The sequence below is a fragment of the Cyprinodon tularosa genome, unplaced genomic scaffold (genome assembly GCF_016077235.1).
Source record: "Cyprinodon tularosa strain WSP-4 unplaced genomic scaffold, ASM1607723v1 ctg595, whole genome shotgun sequence".
Lineage (NCBI taxonomy): Eukaryota > Metazoa > Chordata > Actinopteri > Cyprinodontiformes > Cyprinodontidae > Cyprinodon > Cyprinodon tularosa.
In genome coordinates, this window is record NW_024039335.1 from 35,499 (window position 1) to 56,558 (window position 21,060).

General features: G+C 57.4%; 1 protein-coding gene across 1 annotated transcript in view; it reads right to left on the bottom strand.

Moving 5' to 3' along the window:
• Positions 1 to 560: 560 nt before the first annotated feature.
• Positions 561 to 21,060, bottom strand: part of herc1 (HECT and RLD domain containing E3 ubiquitin protein ligase family member 1) — an 85,264-nt gene continuing 64,764 nt past the window's right edge. Inside the window, exons 61-79 of the mRNA XM_038306861.1 lie at positions 20,821 to 20,994; positions 19,670 to 19,969; positions 19,526 to 19,591; positions 19,319 to 19,444; positions 19,110 to 19,248; positions 18,842 to 19,023; positions 18,615 to 18,770; positions 18,417 to 18,539; positions 18,233 to 18,335; positions 17,943 to 18,112; positions 17,722 to 17,860; positions 17,276 to 17,445; positions 17,024 to 17,193; positions 16,775 to 16,940; positions 16,623 to 16,699; positions 16,294 to 16,546; positions 1,666 to 1,818; positions 1,282 to 1,587; positions 561 to 1,194 (exon numbers count right to left, since the gene is read on the bottom strand). Coding sequence (XP_038162789.1) covers positions 1,009 to 1,194; positions 1,282 to 1,587; positions 1,666 to 1,818; positions 16,294 to 16,546; positions 16,623 to 16,699; positions 16,775 to 16,940; positions 17,024 to 17,193; positions 17,276 to 17,445; positions 17,722 to 17,860; positions 17,943 to 18,112; positions 18,233 to 18,335; positions 18,417 to 18,539; positions 18,615 to 18,770; positions 18,842 to 19,023; positions 19,110 to 19,248; positions 19,319 to 19,444; positions 19,526 to 19,591; positions 19,670 to 19,969; positions 20,821 to 20,994 — 3,159 coding nt within the window. The 3' untranslated portion in view covers positions 561 to 1,008. The remainder of the gene's footprint in view (positions 1,195 to 1,281; positions 1,588 to 1,665; positions 1,819 to 16,293; positions 16,547 to 16,622; positions 16,700 to 16,774; positions 16,941 to 17,023; positions 17,194 to 17,275; positions 17,446 to 17,721; positions 17,861 to 17,942; positions 18,113 to 18,232; positions 18,336 to 18,416; positions 18,540 to 18,614; positions 18,771 to 18,841; positions 19,024 to 19,109; positions 19,249 to 19,318; positions 19,445 to 19,525; positions 19,592 to 19,669; positions 19,970 to 20,820; positions 20,995 to 21,060) is intronic.

Sequence of the window (21,060 nt, forward strand, 5' to 3'; positions counted from 1 at the left end):
GGAATGGTTTCTTGGCATGAGATGCACCTTTGGTAACGGTTCCCTTCAAATCCTTTGATAGGTTTCCAAATTAGTCCCTGAGCAAGTCTGCAGCCTCTGGTGTTTGTTCTGCTCTGACCTTCACTCACTCTGCTCTCGTCTGATCCGCAGATTGAGGCTGCCAAAGCAGCATGGCTCACATTTTTCTGTGTCTTAATCAAGATTTTACGTTCTTTAACCTACAGCATGATGCTGCCACCACCATGCTACGTACGACTCCTCCAATCAGGTCGTTATTCAATCCGTCCTAACTCCATCATCCTTCAGTGTTGGGAAGGAATTTCTCACCTGAGTAAGGCTACAGTTCTGATTCGACCCGTTGTTCTGAATGTGGGTGTGTCAAACCAAGGAAAGCTAGAGGCTACATTCCACCTGTCTGGGTCTCTGTAGAGCATTCCGTACCATTTGTTCAAACGTTTAGCTGAATCCGTTTCTATTCCCAAGTTCTGGACATAGACGTCAGTTTACATAGTAACCTGTTTAATATTTGACTTTCTAACTTTCCAGAACTCAATCTTTCAGTTGGTTTTCTATCCTGCAGGTTGTTGGTTAAAGCAGCTCCACCTGAACGCACCGTTAGACGCTAGATGAACCGGGTCGATGGACAAACCGGCGCCGCTTCTCTGCAGCATCTTTGTTTCAAACAGATCACAGATCAGTTCTGCAGCATCTTTATTGTTTGTTTTTTTTGTTTGTTTGCTTTGGGAAACTTGCTGCGGCCAACCAAAACAATAAATATGGAAACAATGCCAAACATTTTCCTAACGAAGCATTTTACACAATGTACAACTTGAGCGCCGCTGCTCTCAGATGTCCTGTACAGCGTCCCAACGCGGCTCTGTGGAAGGAAACCAAATGCGATGCACTTCCTGTGGATTTTCACAATAAAAACAAATGAACCAGAGAGAGAAATGAAGGTTCAAAGGGATGTAAAAGAGTTCGCCATGGCAGGCGCGGCGCAGGCGCAGGTCAGTAGTCCGTGTCGGAGCCCTCGGCATTGTCCACGTTACGGGACAGCATGTAGTTGTCCATGTCGATGGAGCGGCAGTTGTTGATGGCGTAGCGCAGCCGCTCGGCCATGACAGCCTGGCTGGAGTACGGCGGCAGGCGGAGCTGGAAGAAGCAGGTCTGGGAGGTGGGGAGGCTGTCGTAGGGCTGGTGGGGGGGGAGGGGGAACAGGTCAGATCACAACCAGCAGAAAAGCAGCAGCTCTGATACTCCGGCCCGGTTCTGTTCACTCACCCGGTCCACCCTCATGATCTGGAACCTCTGGGAGATGTCGGCCGTGTTGGCGGGAAGCCTGGAGCGCCCGGACACGAAGCGCATGAAGAGCACCCGCTCCTCGTTGGAGAACTCCTCCAGCGTCTGCCAGAACCACTGGACCAGAGAGTGCTGCTCGTCCACCTCCCGGTACCGGACCACCTTCTTCAGAACGTCGCAGCAGATCTCCGGCATGCCGCACACCATCTGCTCCAGCTGCTTGGCCGTGAGGAGGGACAGCAGCGGCACCGGAACGATCCACGACATTCCCTCACGGACCGCCGCCACCTGCAGGAGAGCCAAGGTCCAGACCCGGTTAGAGTCTGGGCCAGAATCCAACCGGCTGTGGCTTCTAGGTCCGTTTACCTGTCGGTCGATCTCGTGCAGCCGGTACTCGATGGCTCGCTCCACATACTCCTTCCTGTTGGAGAACGTGAGCGGGATGCTGGTTCCTCCAGGAATGATGGGAACCATCTTCCCGTCTGCGCTCTGCCCCACGAAAGAATCCAGAGGAATCATCTGGAAAAACAGAACCACGTTCAACTGGCTTTCTTTGGACCAGTACTGGGTTCCTCTGGTTCTACCGAAGCTCAGAACCAAACCATCCAGCCTGGTTCCGGTCCAATCTGAATACATATCTAGGTTCTGATTTAATGGAAAGACCCAGAACCTGATCTAAGTGGGTCGCTGTAGCCCTGAGAGGCCGGGTTCTACTGGACCCAGAACCTGGTCTAAGTGGGTCGCTGTAGCCCTGAGAGGCCGGGTTCTACTGGACCCAGAACCGGTTCTACTGGACCCAGAACCTGATCTAAGCGGGTCGCTGTAGCCCTGAGAGGCTGGGTTCTACTGGACCCAGAACCTGCTCTAAGTGGGTCGCTGTAGCCCTGAGAGGCCGGGTTCTACTGGACCCAGAACCTGGTCCAAGTGGGTCGCTGTAGCCCTGAGAGGCCGGGTTCTACTGGACCCAGAACCGGTTCTACTGGACCCAGAACCTGATCTAAGCGGGTCGCTGTAGCCCTGAGAGGCTGGGTTCTACTGGACCCAGAACCTGCTCTAAGTGGGTCGCTGTAGCCCTGAGAGGCTGGGTTCTACTGGACCCAGAACCGGTTCTACTGGACCCAGAACCTGCTCTAAGTGGGTCGCTGTAGCCCTGAGAGGCCGGGTTCTACTGGACCCAGAACCGGTTCTACTGGACCCAGAACCTGTTCTAAGCGGGTCGCTGTAGCCCTGAGAGGCTGGGTTCTACTGGACCCAGAACCTGCTCTAAGTGGGTCGCTGTAGCCCTGAGAGGCCGGGTTCTACTGGACCCAGAACCTGGTCCAAGTGGGTCGCTGTAGCCCTGAGAGGCCGGGTTCTACTGGACCCAGAACCGGTTCTACTGGACCCAGAACCTGATCTAAGCGGGTCGCTGTAGCCCTGAGAGGCTGGGTTCTACTGGACCCAGAACCTGATCTAAGCGGGTCGCTGTAGCCCTGAGAGGCTGGGTTCTACTGGACCCAGAACCTGCTCTAAGCGGGTCGCTGTAGCCCTGAGAGGCCGGGTTCTAATGGACCCAGAACCTGGTCTAAGTGGGTCGCTGTAGCCCTGAGAGGCCAGGTTCTAATGGACCCAGAACCTGGTCTAAGTGGGTCGCTGTAGCCCTGAGAGGCTGGGTTCTACTGGACCCAGAACCTGCTCTAAGCGGGTCGCTGTAGCCCTGAGAGGCTGGGTTCTACTGGACCCAGAACCTGCTCTAAGTGGGTCGCTGTAGCCCTGAGAGGCCAGGTTCTAATGGACCCAGAACCTGGTCTAAGTGGGTCGCTGTAGCCCTGAGAGGCCGGGTTCTACTGGACCCAGAACCTGCTCTAAGTGGGTCGCTGTAGCCCTGAGAGGCCAGGTTCTACTGGACCCAGAACCTGGTCTAAGTGGGTCGCTGTAGCCCTGAGAGGCCAGGTTCTACTGGACCCAGAACCTGGTCTAAGTGGGTCACTGTAGCCCTGAGAGGCCGGGTTCTAATGGACCCAGAACCTGGTCTAAGTGGGTCACTGTAGCCCTGAGAGGCCGGGTTCTACTGGGACCCAGAACCTGCTCTAAGTGGGTCGCTGTAGCCCTGAGAGGTCAGGTTCTACTGGGACCCAGAACCTGCTCTAAGCGGGTCGCTGTAGCACTGAGAGGCCAGGTTCTACTGGACCCAGAACCTGCTCTAAGTGGGTCGCTGTAGCCCTGAGAGGCCGGGTTCTACTGGACCCAGAACCGGTTCTACTGGACCCAGAACCTGATCTAAGCGGGTCGCTGTAGCCCTGAGAGGCCGGGTTCTACTGGACCCAGAACCTGATCTAAGTGGGTCGCTGTAGCCCTGAGAGGCCGGGTTCTACTGGACCCAGAACCTGCTCTAAGTGGGTCGCTGTAGCCCTGAGAGGCCAGGTTCTACTGGACCCAGAACCTGATCTAAGTGGGTCGCTGAAGCCCTGAGAGGCCCGGTTCTACTGGACCCAGAACCTGCTCTAAGTGGGTCGCTGTAGCCCTGAGAGGCCGGGTTCTACTGGACCCAGAACCGGTTCTACTGGACCCAGAACCTGATCTAAGCGGGTCGCTGTAGCCCTGAGAGGCCGGGTTCTACTGGACCCAGAACCGGTTCTACTGGACCCAGAACCTGCTCTAAGTGGGTCGCTGTAGCCCTGAGAGGCCAGGTTCTACTGGGACCCAGAACCTGCTCTAAGCGGGTAGCTGTAGCCCTGAGAGGTCGGGTTCTAATGGACCCAGAACCTGGTCTAAGTGGGTCGCTGTAGCGCTGAGAGGCCGGGTTCTACTGGACCCAGAACCGGTTCTACTGGACCCAGAACCTGATCTAAGCGGGTCGCTGTAGCCCTGAGAGGCTGGTTTCTACTGGACCCAGAACCTGCTCTAAGTGGGTCGCTGTAGCCCTGAGAGGCCGGGTTCTACTGGACCCAGAACCTGCTCTAAGTGGGTCGCTGTAGCCATGAGAGGCCGGGTTCTACTGGACCCAGAACCTGCTCTAAGTGGGTCGCTGTAGCCCTGAGAGGCCAGGTTCTAATGGACCCAGAACCTGGTCTAAGTGGGTCGCTGTAGCCCTGAGAGGCCGGGTTCTAATGGACCCAGAACCTGGTCTAAGTGGGTCGCTCTAGCCCTGAGAGGCCGGGTTCTACTGGACCCAGAACCTGCTCTAAGTGGGTCACTGTAGCCCTGAGAGGCCGGGTTCTAATGGACCCAGAACCTGCTCTAAGTGGGTCGCTGTAGCCCTGAGAGGCCGGGTTCTACTGGACCCAGAACCTGCTCTAAGTGGGTCACTGTAGCCCTGAGAGGCCGGGTTCTACTGGACCCAGAACCTGCTCTAAGTGGGTCACTGTAGCCCTGAGAGGCCGGGTTCTACTGGACCCAGAACCTGCTCTAAGTAGGTCACTGTAGCCCTGAGAGGCCGGGTTCTAATGGACCCAGAACCTGCTCTAAGTGGGTCGCTGTAGCCCTGAGAGGCCAGGTTCTACTGGACCCAGAACCTGCTCTAAGTGGGTCACTGTAGCCCTGAGAGGCCGGGTTCTAATGGACCCAGAACCTGCTCTAAGTGGGTCGCTGTAGCCCTGAGAGGCCAGGTTCTACTGGACCCAGAACCTGCTCTAAGTAGGTCACTGTAGCCCTGAGAGGCCGGGTTCTAATGGACCCAGAACCTGCTCTAAGTGGGTCGCTGTAGCCCTGAGAGGCCGGGTTCTACTGGACCCAGAACCTGGTCTAAGTGGGTCGCTGTAGCCCTGAGAGGCCGGGTTCTACTGGACCCAGAACCGGTTCTACTGGACCCAGAACCTGATCTAAGCGGGTCGCTGTAGCCCTGAGAGGCTGGGTTCTATTTCATCCCTACTGACCGCCAGAGGCGGTGCTTCAAGCACTGAATGATCATTCTTGCGCATGCGCAGGTCGAGTATTAATGACAACAAAGTCAGCTGTGACCTGCCGGGGACCCACGTGACTCTATATAGTCACGTGGCACCCGGCAATCAATCCCTTTTGTTCTTCTCGCGCGCAGGTGTGTTGAGTACCGGAGTGTGGTCGTGTGAAGCTGGTTGCTTCTGTGTATACCACTAGTTTCCTGGCTGCTTGTTGCTGGTAGCCCCGTGACCGGGTTTGGTCGGAGCTGCGGGTAAGTCTCGCCCTCCAGGGGCTGCACAAGCTGCTTTCACCTTACCAGATCTGCGGTGACTGGTAAGTTTTCGTTCTTTTCTCAGCAGTAGTTTACTGTTCGCTTTGATTTGCCACGTTAATTTTGTGGCTCTTTTGACTCACGGTAGCGTTTCTGCTCGCGCTGAGTTGTTTTCAGTTTGTTTACCTAAGCCCACCAGTAGCGTTTCTGTTCGCGTTGGGTTCTTCTATAGTTTGTTTATCTACACTCACCAGTGGCGTTTCTGCTCGCGCTGAGTTGTTTTCAGTTTGTTTGCCTAAGCCCACCAGTAGCGTTCCTGCCCGCGTTGGGTTCTTCTATAGTTTGTTTATCTACACTCACCAGTGGCGTTTCTGCTCGCGCTGAGATGTTTTCAGTTTGTTTGCCTAAGCCCACCAGTAGCGTTTCTGCTCGCGTTGGGTTCTTCTATAGTTTGTTTGCCTAAACTCACCAGTGGCGTCTCTGCTCGTGCTGAGTTCATCTTTAGTTAATAATCGATTTGCTAGTGGCGTTTCTGCTCACGCTGAGTTTGGAATCTCTGCGGGGGTTTTCCTACAACGAGTCGCCAGTAGCGTTTCCTGCTCGTGTTGACTTGTCCTTGGTAGCAGGCTGATCACGCCTTTCAGCAGTATGATGCTGGATAATTTATGTTGCTCGACCTGTCTGGCTCCACTTCAGCCGGATGACGGGCATGACTTGTGTCCCTCCTGCCTCGGTGTGGAACATCTCCGGGAGGCGCTGTCAGATGACGCTTGCCCCAACTGTCGCGTCATGCCCCGGTCGGTCAGACTGGATCGGTTGGCTGCACTGGAGCAGCCTACCGACTGGGCGAGCGCTTCGCCGCGTGCTCGTTTGCCGATGGAGAAAGCGGTGTGCAAACGATCTACTGTGGCTGCACCTTCGGTACCGACGAAGCGTGCTAGACGGACCGATGCAGGGAGGTTGTCCACCAGAGTGGATCATCTCACTACTGAGCTGGCCCAAATTAAAGCCCTCCTCCAGTCCTTTCAGACTGCTGGTGATCGCGGCACGGCTCTCCCTACCGAGCAGGATGAAACGTCAGTCAATGACGACGATGCTGTTTCTGTGGCGGCCTCTGGCACCCATTTCTGTGAGGACCTTCCGGAGCTGGGCTCCGGGGCCTCTGGGTCGGACTCCATTGCCTCCCAGGAGGATACGGGGGAGTCTGTGACATCCGCTATTCGAACGGCTCTTGCCCGTTTACAGATTAGTGTTCCTCAGGCCCAGCCTGCGGCTTCCAGCGCCTTCTTTAGGCGCAGTAGGTCAGAGACTGCCTTTGTGGTTCCTCCCTCGGCGGAGTATGTGCGGGAACTGCATGCTTGCTGGTCAGACACCAAGGCGTTTTCACGTCTGACGACGGATGGCAGGGTCCTGGCAGCTATGCAGGAGGCACCCAAGGTTGGCTTGGGGCAGATGCCAGCGGTGGAACCGGGCATTGCCTCTCTTATAATCCCGCCTGATGAGGCCTTGCGGCCCAATGCCCGTTGTCCGCGTCCTCAGTGCCGTATTACCGACGACCTTCTCTGTAAGGCCTATGACTCTGGGGCCCGCATGGGCCGGATTGGGAACTCTCTCTCCCATCTTATGCTGGCCCTGTCTTCCTCCTTGGAATCTGTTCCGCTGGATCATGCCACGCAAGGCCTGGTTGATGCATCTCTGCAGGCCTTTGCTCTTATGACGAGGGAACTTGGACGCACACTCTCCACACTGGTTCATGCTCGCCGCCAGGTCTGGTTGGCGCAGTCACCACTAACTGAGCCTTGTAGGAGGACCCTCCGGGCCCTGCCTGTGGTCCCGGGGGAGCTTTTTGGTTCAGCGGCACTGGACGCCTTGGACCGTACGGCTCAGGCCTCTAGAACGAGGCAACAGCTGGCAGGGCTTCACAGACGTGATCGCCAGCCAGTAAGCACCTGGGCAGCTGCGGGTCCTTCACGGAGGTCCTTAGTGCCTTCTCCTTCTCCCACTGAGCCCCAGGGTCTGTTACCAGGTCAGAGATCGGTCCGGGGACCTGCTCTAGATCGGAGGAACAGAGCTCGAGACCAGGCTGGGACGAGGTCCTTTCATCCCTTTCGAGCCGCGCAGTCTGGCCGGCGTCCTCCCGGGCCTTCGAAGGGCCGGGGGACCCGCAGATGATGCCTTAGGGCCGGCGGTCGGTTATTTTTCCCCGGGACAGCTCAGCTTCTGGGCTGCCCACACCCCGGACTTGTGGGTGTTGTCCACCCTGTCCCGGGGATACCGTCTTCAATTCCGCCGCCGGCCACCTATCCCTGGCCGGGTCAGGATGACTGTGATCCACGACCCGGTGAAGGCACAGGCACTGAACCAAGAAATCTGCACCTTGCTGGCCAAGGGTGCTATAGTGCCTGTGGACCCCCTGCTGGATCCAGGGGGCTTTTATTCCACGTATTTTCTGGTTCCGAAGAAGACCGGGGGCCTGCGTCCAGTCTTGGACCTCAGAGGCCTGAATGTGTACTTGAAGGCCATGCCCTTTCATATGCTGACCACCAAGGAAGTGTTGCAGGCGATTTCCCCGGGCGATTGGTTCACTTCCATAGATCTCAGGGATGCTTATTTTCACGTTCCGATCGCTCCGCCCCATTGGCGGTTTCTTCGTTTTGCTTTTCAAGGGAGGCATTTCCAGTTCAGGGTCCTCCCGTTCGGACTTTCACTGTCCCCCAGGGTGTTCACCCGATGTGTTGCAGCGGCCCTCTCTCCTCTGCAGGCACAGGGATTGAGGATCCTCCCATATCTGGACGACTGGCTCATTTGTGCCGCGACGTGGGACCAGGCGGTTCGAGATACTCGGTTAGTGCTCCATCATGTGGGATGCTTGGGCTTGCAGGTGAACATGGAGAAAAGCAGTCTGACCCCCTCACAGGAGACTGTCTTCCTGGGCATTGCCATGGATTCCATCTCAATGACTGCTTGCCCGTCACCCCAGCGGGTGGACAGTATATTGAGCGTGCTCCCGGAATTCAGGCGCGGCATGGCGCTGCCTCTTGTGCGGTATCTTCGACTCTTGGGCATGCTTACAGCTGCGTCCGCCGTAGTGCCCTTGGGGCTGCTGTCATTGCGGCCCCTCCAGATGTGGTTGAACAGCTTGAATCTGGATCCCACACGGAACACTCATCGTCTCCGAAGACTTCGGGTGGGGCCTCAGTGTCTTCAGTCTCTGTCCCAATGGAGGGTGAGGTTGTTTATGACCACAGGGGTCCCGCTCGGTTCCCTCCCGTGTCGTCTGGAAGTTGTGTTTACAGATGCATCCTCCACGGGCTGGGGTGCAACCTGGCGGGGTCAAATGGCACAGGGGACATGGTCCCAGCGGCAGGGCAGGGAACACATCAATGTCCTGGAGTTACAGGCTGTGCTTCTGGCTCTTCAGAGCTTTCTTCCAGGCTTGCGGGGGAAGCACGTGCTGGTGAGGTCAGACAACACCACAGTGGTCTTTCACATCAACCACCAGGGGGGCACGAGGTCAAGGAAACTGTTGTGCTTGAGTCAACGGCTTCTGACCTGGGCAGCTCCACGCATAGCCAGCCTCAGAGCAGCCTACATCCCAGGGCCGGAGAACGTGCCAGCAGATTTTCTATCCCGTCAGAAGCCGCTTCCAGGGGAGTGGAAGCTTCACCAAGAGGTGGTGGAGTGCATCTGGAAGGTCTTTGGCAGGGCGGACGTGGACCTCTTTGCCTCAAGGGACGCATTTCACTGTCCCCTTTGGTTCTCGTTGGACAACAGCAGCCCTCTGGGCCACGATGCTCTGGCACACGACTGGCCCAGGACCCTCCTTTATGCCTTTCCGCCATTCAGCCTACTTTTTCAGACTCTCCTCAGGGTACGTCAGGAGGGGCACAGGGTCCTGCTGGTGGCCCCCTACTGGCCAGCGAGGACTTGGTTTCCTCTACTGTGCGAGCTCAGCTCCGGCTCGCCAATGCGTCTCCCCTCCAGGAGAGACCTTCTTTCCCAGATGGGGGGTCAGATCTTGCACCCCGAACCGGACCGGCTCCAGCTCTGGATTTGGCCCCTTCAAGGCCGGGGTCCACCTTCTCAAGATACACTGGGTCCATAGGGCATACAATGGCTAATGCATGGGCGCCGTCCACGCGAGCTGTCTATGCTAACAAGTGGACGGTCTTTGCGACCTGGTGCCGTGATAGAGGGCAGGACCCGGTGCAGTGCTCAGTTTCTGACATACTGACCTTCCTGCAGGCATTGCTGGATCAAGGACGGTCCCCATCTACCTTAAAGGTGTATGTGGCTGCCATTTCCTGTTGGCATGTTGGGCTGAATGGTTGTTCTGTGGGCCGAGACAAGGATGTTGTACTGTTTTTAAGAGGTGCTCGGCGTTTGCACCCACCCAACCGCCCTGTGGCACCGGCGTGGGACCTTTCTCTTGTGCTTGAGGCTCTTCGGTCCCTCCCATTTGAGCCCCTGGCGTCGGCGGACCTCAAATGGCTCTCACTGAAGACTGCGTTCCTTTTAGCTATGGTTTCCGCAAAACGTGTAGGGGAGTTACAGGCTCTCTCGATAGCCGAACCCTGCTGCCGGTGGAATCCTGATGGCTCAGGCGTTACACTGTGGGCTGATGTAGCATTTATTCCTAAGGTATCACTGCCAGCAGGCAGCACCCAGCCTCTCCATCTTGCCCGGTTTGACTCCGGAAGTCCCTCTGAACCACTGTGTCCTGTCCGTGCCCTTGAGACATACATCAATGCCACGGCATCCTTCCGAAAGACAAATAGCCTTTTTGTTTGCTACGCTGGCTCACGGAAAGGTCAGGCACTTTCTAAGCAGCGACTTGCACACTGGGTTGTGGATTTGATCTCCAAGGCTTATGCCTTGCAGGACCGGCCACTGCCGGCGGGAGTGAAATGCCACTCTACAAGGGGCATGTCGACATCGTTTGCTGCTATGACTGGGGTGCCATTGGATGTTATATGTCGTGCGGCCTCCTGGAAGTCACCTAGTACCTTTACTCGGTTCTACAGCGTGAATGTGGCTGCGCCCCATCCGCTTCAGGGAATCCTCGAGCAGCATGCCTCTACATCACATTAGGTGGGTGGTGTAGTCGTTGTTCCTTGAATGTTGCTGATTCCTCGTGACCTTGTTGATATGAGTCATCCAGTGCTTGAAGCACCGCCTCTGGCGGTCAGTAGGGATGAAATAGAACGAAAGTTACTACCGTAACTACGGTTCTATGAATCCCGGATGACCGCCAGAGTGCTTGGTCCCTCGGAATCTCTGCTTTCGCGAGAAGATTGAGGGATTGATTGCCGGGTGCCCTCTATCACGTATAGAGTCACGTGGGTCCCCGGCAGGTCACAGCTGACTTTGTTGTCATTAATACTCGACCTGCGCATGCGCAAGAATGATCATTCAGTGCTTGAAGCACCGCCTCTGGCGGTCATCCGGGATTCATAGAACCGTAGTTACGGTTGTAACTTTCGTTCTACTGGACCCAGAACCTACTCTAAGTGGGTCGCTGTAGCCCTGAGAGGCCGGGTTCTACTGGACCCAGAACCTGCTCTAAGTGGGTCGCTGTAGCCCTGAGAGGCCAGGTTCTAATGGACCCAGAACCTGGTCTAAGTGGGTCGCTGTAGCCCTGAGAGGCCGGGTTCTAATGGACCCAGAACCTGGTCTAAGTGGGTCGCTGTAGCCCTGAGAGGCCGGGTTCTACTGGGACCCAGAACCTGCTCTAAGTGGGTCGCTGTAGCCCTGAGAGGCCAGGTTCTACTGGACCCAGAACCTGCTCTAAGTGGGTCACTGTAGCCCTGAGAGGCCAGGTTCTACTGGACCCAGAACCTGCTCTAAGTGGGTCGCTGTAGCCCTGAGAGGCCAGGTTCTACTGGGACCCAGAACCTGGTCTAAGTGGGTCGCTGTAGCCCTGAGAGGCCAGGTTCTACTGGACCCAGAACCTGCTCTAAGTAGGTCACTGTAGCCCTGAGAGGCCGGGTTCTAATGGGACCCAGAACCTGGTCTAAGTGGGTCGCTGTAGCCCTGAGAGGCCAGGTTCTACTGGACCCAGAACCTGCTCTAAGTGGGTCGCTGTAGCCCTGAGAGGTCAGGTTCTACTGGGACCCAGAACCTGCTCTAAGCGGGTCGCTGTAGCCCTGAGAGGCCAGGTTCTACTGGACCCAGAACCTGCTCTAAGTGGGTCGCTGTAGCCCTGAGAGGCCGGGTTCTACTGGGACCCAGAACCTGCTCTAAGTGGGTCCTGTAGCCCTGAGAGGCCGGGTTCTACTGGGACCCAGAACCTGCTCTAAGTGGGTCGCTGTAGCCCTGAGAGGTCAGGTTCTACTGGGACCCAGAACCTGCTCTAAGCGGGTCGCTGTAGCACTGAGAGGCCAGGTTCTACTGGACCCAGAACCTGCTCTAAGTCGGTCGCTGAAGCCCTGAGAGGCCGGGTTCTACTGGACCCAGAACCTGCTCTAAGCGGGTCGCTGAAGCCCTGAGAGGCCGGGTTCTACTGGACCCAGAACCTGCTCTAAGTGGGTCGCTGTAGCCCTGAGAGGCCGGGTTCTACTGGACCCAGAACCTGCTCTAAGTGGGTCGCTGTAGCCCTGAGAGGCCAGGTTCTAATGGACCCAGAACCTGGTCTAAGTGGGTCGCTGTAGCCCTGAGAGGCCGGGTTCTACTGGGACCCAGAACCTGCTCTAAGCGGGTCGCTGTAGCCCTGAGAGGCCGGGTTCTACTGGACCCAGAACCTGATCTAAGTGGGTCGCTGTAGCCCTGAGAGGCCGGGTTCTACTGGACCCAGAACCGGTTCTACTGGACCCAGAACCTGATCTAAGCGGGTCGCTGTAGCCCTGAGAAGCCGGGTTCTACTGGACCCAGAACCTGCTCTAAGTGGGTCGCTGTAGCCCTGAGAGGCCAGGTTCTACTGGACCCAGAACCTGCTCTAAGTGGGTCGCTGTAGCCCTGAGAGGCCGGGTTCTACTGGACCCAGAACCTACTCTAAGTGGGTCGCTGTAGCCCTGAGAGGCCAGGTTCTAATGGACCCAGAACCTGGTCTAAGTGGGTCGCTGTAGCCCTGAGAGGCCGGGTTCTACTGGACCCAGAACCTGGTCTAAGTGGGTCGCTGCAGCCCTGAGAGGCCGGGTTCTACTGGACCCAGAACCTGGTCTAAGTGGGTCGCTGTAGCCCTGAGAGGCCGGGTTCTACTGGACCCAGAACCTGGTCTAAGTGGGTCGCTGTAGCCCTGAGAGGCCGGGTTCTACTGGACCCAGAACCGGTTCTACTGGACCCAGAACCTGATCTAAGCGGGTCGCTGTAGCCCTGAGAGGCCGGGTTCTACTGGACCCAGAACCTGCTCTAAGTGGGTCGCTGTAGCCCTGAGAGGCCGGGTTCTAATGGACCCAGAACCTGCTCTAAGTGGGTCGCTGTAGCCCTGAGAGGCCGGGTTCTACTGGACCCAGAACCTGGTCTAAGTGGGTCGCTGTAGCCCTGAGAGGCCAGGTTCTACTGGACCCAGAACCTGCTCTAAGTGGGTCGCTGTAGCCCTGAGAGGCCAGGTTCTAATGGACCCAGAACCTGCTCTAAGTGGGTCGCTGTAGCCCTGAGAGGCCGGGTTCTACTGGACCCAGAACCTGGTCTAAGTGGGTCGCTGTAGCCCTGAGAGGTCAGGTTCTACTGGGACCCAGAACCTGCTCTAAGCGGGTCGCTGTAGCCCTGAGAGGCCAGGTTCTAATGGACCCAGAACCTGCTCTAAGTGGGTCGCTGTAGCCCTGAGAGGCCGGGTTCTACTGGACCCAGAACCTGGTCTAAGTGGGTCGCTGTAGCCCTGAGAGGTCAGCTTCTACTGGGACCCAGAACCTGCTCTAAGCGGGTCGCTGTAGCCCTGAGAGGCCAGGTTCTACTGGACCCAGAACCTGCTCTAAGGGGGTCGCTGTAGCCCTGAGAGGCCAGGTTCTACTGGACCCAGAACCTGCTCTAAGTGGGTCGCTGTAGCCCTGAGAGGCCGGGTTCTACTGGACCCAGAACCTACTCTAAGTGGGTCGCTGTAGCCCTGAGAGGCCAGGTTCTAATGGACCCAGAACCTGGTCTAAGTGGGTCGCTGTAGCCCTGAGAGGCCGGGTTCTAATGGACCCACAACCTGGTCTAAGTGGGTCGCTGTAGCACTGAGAGGCCAGGTTCTACTGGACCCAGAACCTGCTCTAAGTGGGTCGCTGTAGCCCTGAGAGGCCGGGTTCTACTGGACCCAGAACCTGGTCTAAGTGGGTCGCTGTAGCCCTGAGAGGCCGGGTTCTACTGGACCCAGAACCTGGTCTAAGTGGGTCGCTGTAGCCCTGAGAGGCCGGGTTCTACTGGACCCAGAACCTGCTCTAAGTGGGTCGCTGTAGCCCTGAGAGGCCAGGTTCTACTGGACCCAGAACCTGATCTAAGTGGGTCGCTGTAGCCCTGAGAGGCCGGGTTCTACTGGACCCAGAACCTGGTCTAAGTGGGTCGCTGTAGCCCTGAGAGGCCGGGTTCTACTGGACCCAGAACCTGGTCTAAGTGGGTCGCTGTAGCCCTGAGAGGCCAGGTTCTACTGGACCCAGAACCTGCTCTAAGTGGGTCGCTGTAGCCCTGAGAGGCCGGGTTCTACTGGACCCAGAACCTGCTCTAAGTGGGTCGCTGTAGCCCTGAGAGGCCAGGTTCTACTGGACCCAGAACCTGCTCTAACTGGGTCGCTGTAGCCCTGAGAGGCCAGGTTCTACTGGACCCAGAATCTGGTCTAAATGGGTCGCTGTAGCCCTGAGAGGCCAGGTTCTACTGGACCCAGAACCTGCTCTTAGTGGGTCGCTGTAGCCCTGAGAGGCCGGGTTCTACTGGGACCCAGAACCTGCTCTAAGTGGGTCGCTGTAGCCCTGAGAGGCCGGGTTCTACTGGGACCCAGAACCTGCTCTAAGTGGGTCGCTGTAGCCCTGAGAGGCCGGGTTCTAATGGACCCAGAACCTGGTCTAAGTGGGTCGCTGTAGCCCTGAGAGGCCGGGTTCTACTGGACCCAAAACCTGGTCTAAGTGGGTCACTGTAGCCCTGAGAGGCCGGGTTCTACTGGACCCAGAATCTGGTCTAAGCGGGTCACTGTAGCCCTGAGAGGCCGGGTTCTACTGGACCCAGAACCTGATCTAAGCGGGTCGCTGTAGCTCTGAGAGGCCGGGTTCTACTGGACCCAGAACCTGGTCTAAGTGGGTCGCTGTAGCCCTGAGAGGCCGGGTTCTACTGGACCCAGAACCTGGTCTAAGCGGGTCGCTGTAGCCCTGAGAGGCCAGGTTCTACTGGACCCAGAACCTGATCTAAGCGGGTCGCTGTAGCCCTGAGAGGCCGGGTTCTACTGGACCCAGAACCTGGTCTAAGTGGGTCGCTGTTGCCCTGAGAGGCCGGGTTCTACTGGACCCAGAACCTGGTCTAAGTGGGTCGCTGTAGCCCTGAGAGGCCGGGTTCTACTGGACCCAGAACCTGCTCTAAGTGGGTCGCTGTAGCCCTGAGAGGCCGGGTTCTACTGGACCCAGAACCTGCTCTAAGTGGGTCGCTGTAGCCCTGAGAGGCCGGGTTCTACTGGACCCAGAACCTGGTCTAAGTGGGTCGCTGTTGCCCTGAGAGGCCGGGTTCTACTGGACCCAGAATCTGGTCTAAGTGGGTCGCTGTAGCCCTGAGAGGTCAGGTTCTACTGGACCCAGAACCTGCTCTAAGTGGGTCGCTGTAGCCCTGAGAGGCCGGGTTCTACTGGGACCCAGAACTTGCTCTAAGTGGGTCGCTGTAGCCCTGAGAGGCCGGGTTCTACTGGGACCCAGAACCTGCTCTAAGCGGGTCGCTGTAGCCCTGAGAGGCCGGGTTCTACTGGACCCAGAACCTGGTCTAAGTGGGTCGCTGTTGCCCTGAGAGGCCGGGTTCTACTGGACCCAGAACCTGGTCTAAGTGGGTCGCTGTAGCCCTGAGAGGCCGGGTTCTACTGGACCCAGAACCGGTTCTACTGGACCCAGAACCTGATCTAAGCGGGTCGCTGTAGCCCTGAGAGGCCGGGTTCTACTGGACCCAGAACCTGCTCTAAGTGGGTCGCTGTAGCCCTGAGAGGCCGGGTTCTACTGGGACCCAGAACCTGCTCTAAGTGGGTCGCTGTAGCCCTGAGAGGCCGGGTTCTACTGGACCCAGAACCTGGTCTAAGTGGGTCGCTGTAGCCCTGAGAGGTCAGGTTCTACTGGACCCAGAACCTGCTCTAAGTGGGTCGCTGTAGCCCTGAGAGGCCGGGTTCTACTGGACCCAGAATCTGGTCTAAGTGGGTCGCTGTAGCCCTGAGAGGCCGGGTTCTACTGGACCCAGAACCTGCTCTAAGTGGGTCGCTGTAGCCCTGAGAGGCCGGGTTGTACTGGACCCAGAATCTGGTCTAAGTGGGTCGCTGTAGCCCTGAGAGGTCAGGTTCTACTGGACCCAGAACCTGCTCTAAGTGGGTCGCTGTAGCCCTGAGAGGCCGGGTTCTACTGGGACCCAGAACCTGCTCTAAGTGGGTCGCTGTAGCCCTGAGAGGCCGGGTTCTACTGGGACCCAGAACCTGCTCTAAGTGGGTCGCTGTAGCCCTGAGAGGCCGGGTTCTACTGGGACCCAGAACCTGCTCTAAGTGGGTCGCTGTAGCCCTGAGAGGCCGGGTTCTACTGGGACCCAGAACCTGCTCTAAGTGGGTCGCTGTAGCCCTGAGAGGCCGGGTTCTACTGGACCCAGAATCTGGTCTAAGTGGGTCACTGTAGCCCTGAGAGGCCGGGTTCTACTGGACCCAGAACCTGATCTAAGCGGGTCGCTGTAGCTCTGAGAGGCCGGGTTCTACTGGACTCAGAACCTGCTCTAAGCGGGCCCACCTCGTGGAAGCTGTCCTCGGTGATGCCGCTGTCTTCAATGTGAAGGATGCTCTTCAGCGTCTGGACGTAGAGCAGGTCCACTTCCTCCAGGTCCTCCAGCTGCAGCGGGATGCAGCACAGCTGCTTCCAGACCAGCGGCGCCAGGTGCAGGTCTAGAGGCTTCTTGGTTCTGATGGCCACGCCCATCAGGATGCCCAGAAACTTGAACTGGAGCATGTGCTCCTCCAGGCAGGCGGACGGGTTGAACAGGAACCTGAGGCAGACCAGAGGACGGCGTTGAGTCCGCTCACAGCGGGATTATCAAGAACCAGGTCGGCTCCTCTGCTCACCTGTCTCTGTTGTAGCCGACCTCTGCGGTGGCGTTAGGCGATGGGATCAGCAGGTCCACCACGCCCGTCTCCAGCTCCTGCAACACATGGCTGCCATCAGTGGGCCGCAGAGTCCCGGAATGAGACTGAAAGGAGCTCAGAAGCAGCGGTACCTGACACATCTCTGTGATGGTGTCGTCAAACACGCCCCCCGCGTCGTCCGCCCCCTCCCCCACCAGCTTCACCTTCCAGGCCCGGGATGGCAGCCGCAGGTCCGAGGCGTTCAGCTTCACCACCTGCCGTGCGATCTGGACGAAGATGGGCTTACATTTACGGCCACTGCGGAACCAGAGAGAGCAGAACCAGAGAACCTTCAGCTTCAGAACCTCAACTATGGTCCAAAGAGAAGGCGGGTCACTGACCGAGTAGAGATCCGTTTGACGGTGATCTGGGGTCCGTAGTTCTTCCCCTGGACCATGGTCTTACCGATGGAGCGGACCATGGGCAGGGTGTAGACCCGGGGGGCCAACAGGGGCCTCAGCTGGCCCTGGACGATTCCCCAGGTCCCGGCGTTGTAGTGGGAGGTGCAGCTCTGCAGAACACGGATAAGCAGTCAGGGAAAACAGTGACAGAACCAGGGCCGGGTCTCTGGGTTCTAGGAGGTTCCGTCTCACCTGGTAGTTGGGGCTGAGGTTCAGCAGCCTCCATGATGAGTACATGAGGTCCGAGAAGTGGTAGAGGAGGCGGAGCCGGGCGCGGACCGCCTCCATGCTCACCTCCTTCAGCCCGCTGTACTGAGGGGGCACCGCCAGCGGCAGCCCCAGCTGGAGCGGAACCGACGACCCTGAAGAAGAGGAGGAAGTTTGGTTCTTTTCTATTCTGAACCTGTACGGGTCACAGCAGAACCGCTGTAGACTTTAACTCAAGAAACTGGTTCAGAAATGTGTTTCAATCATTGGAAATGAAAAAGCAGCCATTTAGAGGTGCTGATCAAGAGGTTCAGGACCATCCCGATTCCTGAAGGAGCAACAGGAACATTCTGGAGAGGTGACCATGATCCTGAGTTGAACCCTTCGATGAACCAGATCAGCGCTCCAGACAAGGACGGCGTGGTACAAACCTGGCGCCCGCGGCGGCACGCAGGGAGCTGTCCAGGCGGCGCTATGACAGCGTCCAGCAGAGATTTGGTTGATGTTCTTTCCCTGCAGCGCTGTCACCAGCGTTGGTTCTCTGACGTGGTTGGTGTGGCCCAGACCCAGCTGCAAGCAGAACCAGTTCCACGGATCAAAAGCTGAGAAATCTGGTCAGGACTCTGGACCCTGGGGGCCGTCTCATGGTTACCTGTCCCTCGGAGTTGCTGCCCCAGGCGTAAACGTCTCCGCCGGACGACAGAACCAGTGTGTGTTCGGCTCCGACCGCCACATGCTGGATGTGGATCCCTGACAGCGCCGGCACCTGCTGGGGTCGGTTGTGGTTCCGAGCTCGGCCTTCTGGCAACCCGATGAGGCGGTCTTTAAAGAGAGGAAGACGGAACATGAACAACACTGGACTCAGAGCGGCGGCGATAGAAGGGGGGGGTCATTCTGTTAGTTCAGCTGGGTTCTACTTCTAGGACCACAACTCCAGGGTACCTTGGCCGAAGGTGAAAACTTTGCCATCTTTGGTCAGCGCCACGGAAAACTGGGTTCCACAGGCCACCTTCTTGATCCCGACGCCACACAGAACCTCCACCTTCTGCAGAGACATCAATCACACTCGGGTCAAACCTGTTCTGGTCCCCTCGGGTTCTTCTTCTTCTGTTCTGCCGGACCTGACCTGAGGAGAAGACTTGGCCGTGGAATTCCCCAGTCCCAGTTTGCCGTAGTCGCCGTCACCGAAGGCCCAAACCATTGCCCCGTCAGCAGAGACCACCAACGTATGGTTTAGACCGCAGGCCACCTGAGGAGAACCGGTCTGAGCTCAGAACCTCCTCGGTCTGTCAGAACTGGTACCAGCTGTTCGGCGGATGCTCACCTGTCCAACCTGGTACCCGTCCAGAGCCGCCACCTTCTCCGGAAGCTTCTTGTTGGACGTGTTTCCCAGCCCCAAGCGGCCGTAGTCGCCGTTCCCAAAGGTGAACAGCTTCCCATCGGCAGTCACCACGGCCGAGTGTTTGAACCCACAGGACATCTGCAGAACCAGGGAGAAGCTTAGAACCAGGCTTGGGCAAAAGTCCACCCCGCTCCTGCAGACGGACCAACCTGAACCACCTCCTCCCCCTGCAACGCCTCGATTTGCCGCGGGCGGCGCTGCCGGTCGCTGTTCCCATGGCCAAGCTTGCCATAGTCTCCGTCCCCCCAGCTGAAGACCTCGCCACTCTCTGTCAGCGCCATCGAGTGGCCGTCGCTGCCACATGACGTCACCAGCTGGGTCACCACGAACCCTGGAGACAGACAACGACATTCAGACTCAGAGACCCCCGCTAACGACCAGACCGGCGTTCGGACTGGACCATGCTGGGGCGCTCACCTTGGAGGGCAGAGATGATGGTCAGGACGTGCAGGTCGTCAGAGTTCCCCTGACCCAGGCGGCCGTAGCTGCCCTCTCCGCAGGCCAGAACCGACCCGTTGGGCTGAATCACAAAGGTGCAATTTTGGCCACACACCACCTGTGAGAGAAGGACAAGTCAGCGGGGGACAGAATCCAACACCACGATGTGGAGATGGCTTTTCCAGAACCTGCTGGGCCTGTGAGAACGACGGGGCAGTGGTCGGAACCAGGAGGTTTCTGCCGGCCTCGGCCAGCTGGCCGTGCCGACCTGCTCCCCAAAGGAAGACGTCACATTTCCCCCCCAGGTGCCAGTCCTAGAAATAGACAGAACCAGGTACGGATGAAGCAGACCCTCCCTCAGAGGACGGGGGTCACGGCGCTGGGCCCGCACTCACCTCAGGTCTGGTCGTGGCCCAGGACATGATCTGCTCGTCCATCCCAGACGCCCATTTCCCGTTGTCCTGGAAACAGACAGATCATTAAGGTGAGCTGTTGGGCGGACCATCGGATCGCAGGCTGCCGATCGGGTCGCCTCTCACCATCACCAGAACCATATCCTCCTTGGGAACCGGCTCCAGGTCGGGAACGCAGAAGGAGTCGGGGAACGTGGCTCGACGGGCGAGGGCCTCGGCCGCCTTGATAGTGGTGGAGAAGCCATCCAGCCAGGACCATTCGCTGGCGGTCCAGACAGCAGTACCGGATTCTGGGGGACAGCGCCGGAGGTGAGGCGGGACGGGGGGGCGGCACAGCAGCTGGTCCAGATGGAGGCCCACGGCCAGCGAGGCCAAACACTGCATGTAGGGGCTGTGGACCAGCTGCTCTCCACAGACTACATGAGGCTGCAGAGGAAAGGAGACGCTGACTTTACCTGGTTTTCGCAGAACCGCTCTAGAACCTGATCTAAACATCTGACCCAGAGGACTTTTTTAAGTTTTAGAACAAGAACTATTTTAGTTTTAGTCGTCAACCAGATTGTCTCTGACAGATGGAGATACGACGCTGCTGTCCAGTTCATCAAAACCTTTGGTTTCTAGGAGCCAAATGTTTTTATGAACCTACGCCCTGCTTTATGAAAACGTTGTGAAAAAGTTTTAATGACAATAAAAGGAAACATTTACGTGATGTTTGAATAATAGAAACAGGATCTATGAGAGAGAAGATCTAGGTGCCTTTTCATCTGGGTCTTTAAACTGGAAGAAATCAAATCCTCATAGTTTGACAAAAGGTTTTTTTTTTTGTTTGGCAGATGTTGATCAGTTTATTAAGCAGCGAGGACAGAGAGAGCCGTGATGCTGAGAATAATCCGTCGGTGTAGAGCGCAGAATCAGAGCTATTTCTGCACAAACGGTCAAAAGAAAGGAGTATGTCAGAGTACCAGACCGTTCCTGCTTATTTCCCCCTGCCGCTGCTGCTAATGTCCATCTGTGTTCATGCATAATATGCACCGCTGCACGGACGCAACAGCATGGCTGATACCGCTTAGCAGATTACAGCACAATGATGCATTTAAACATCTGACAGACAACCTGCTAAGGTTTTTATTTAGTCTAATTAACGAAAACACACCCACAACTCATCATGTTTACGTCATCAAGGATCTAGATTAGCTCATCAGTTCTCGCCATGGATAAAAGGAGCGTCTGCCGATTCGTTTGATGAAAACCACACTGGTTCGCTGAAGCTCGGATACCTTCTCATAGGTGTACTGCTCCTGCAGCATCACCGGCAGTCTCTCCAGGAACGCCCTCATGCAGGGCGCCATGTTGAGGCCCACCACGCCCTGCTTCTTCAGCGCCATGCGGCAGGTGGCCAGCACGTGGTTGGACGCCATGAACTCTTTGGAGCAGTTAACGACCAGAACGTCCTGGAACCAGAGGCGAAGCAGAACCGGATGAGGGCGGGATGAGGAGCAACGGGACGGCAACACGAA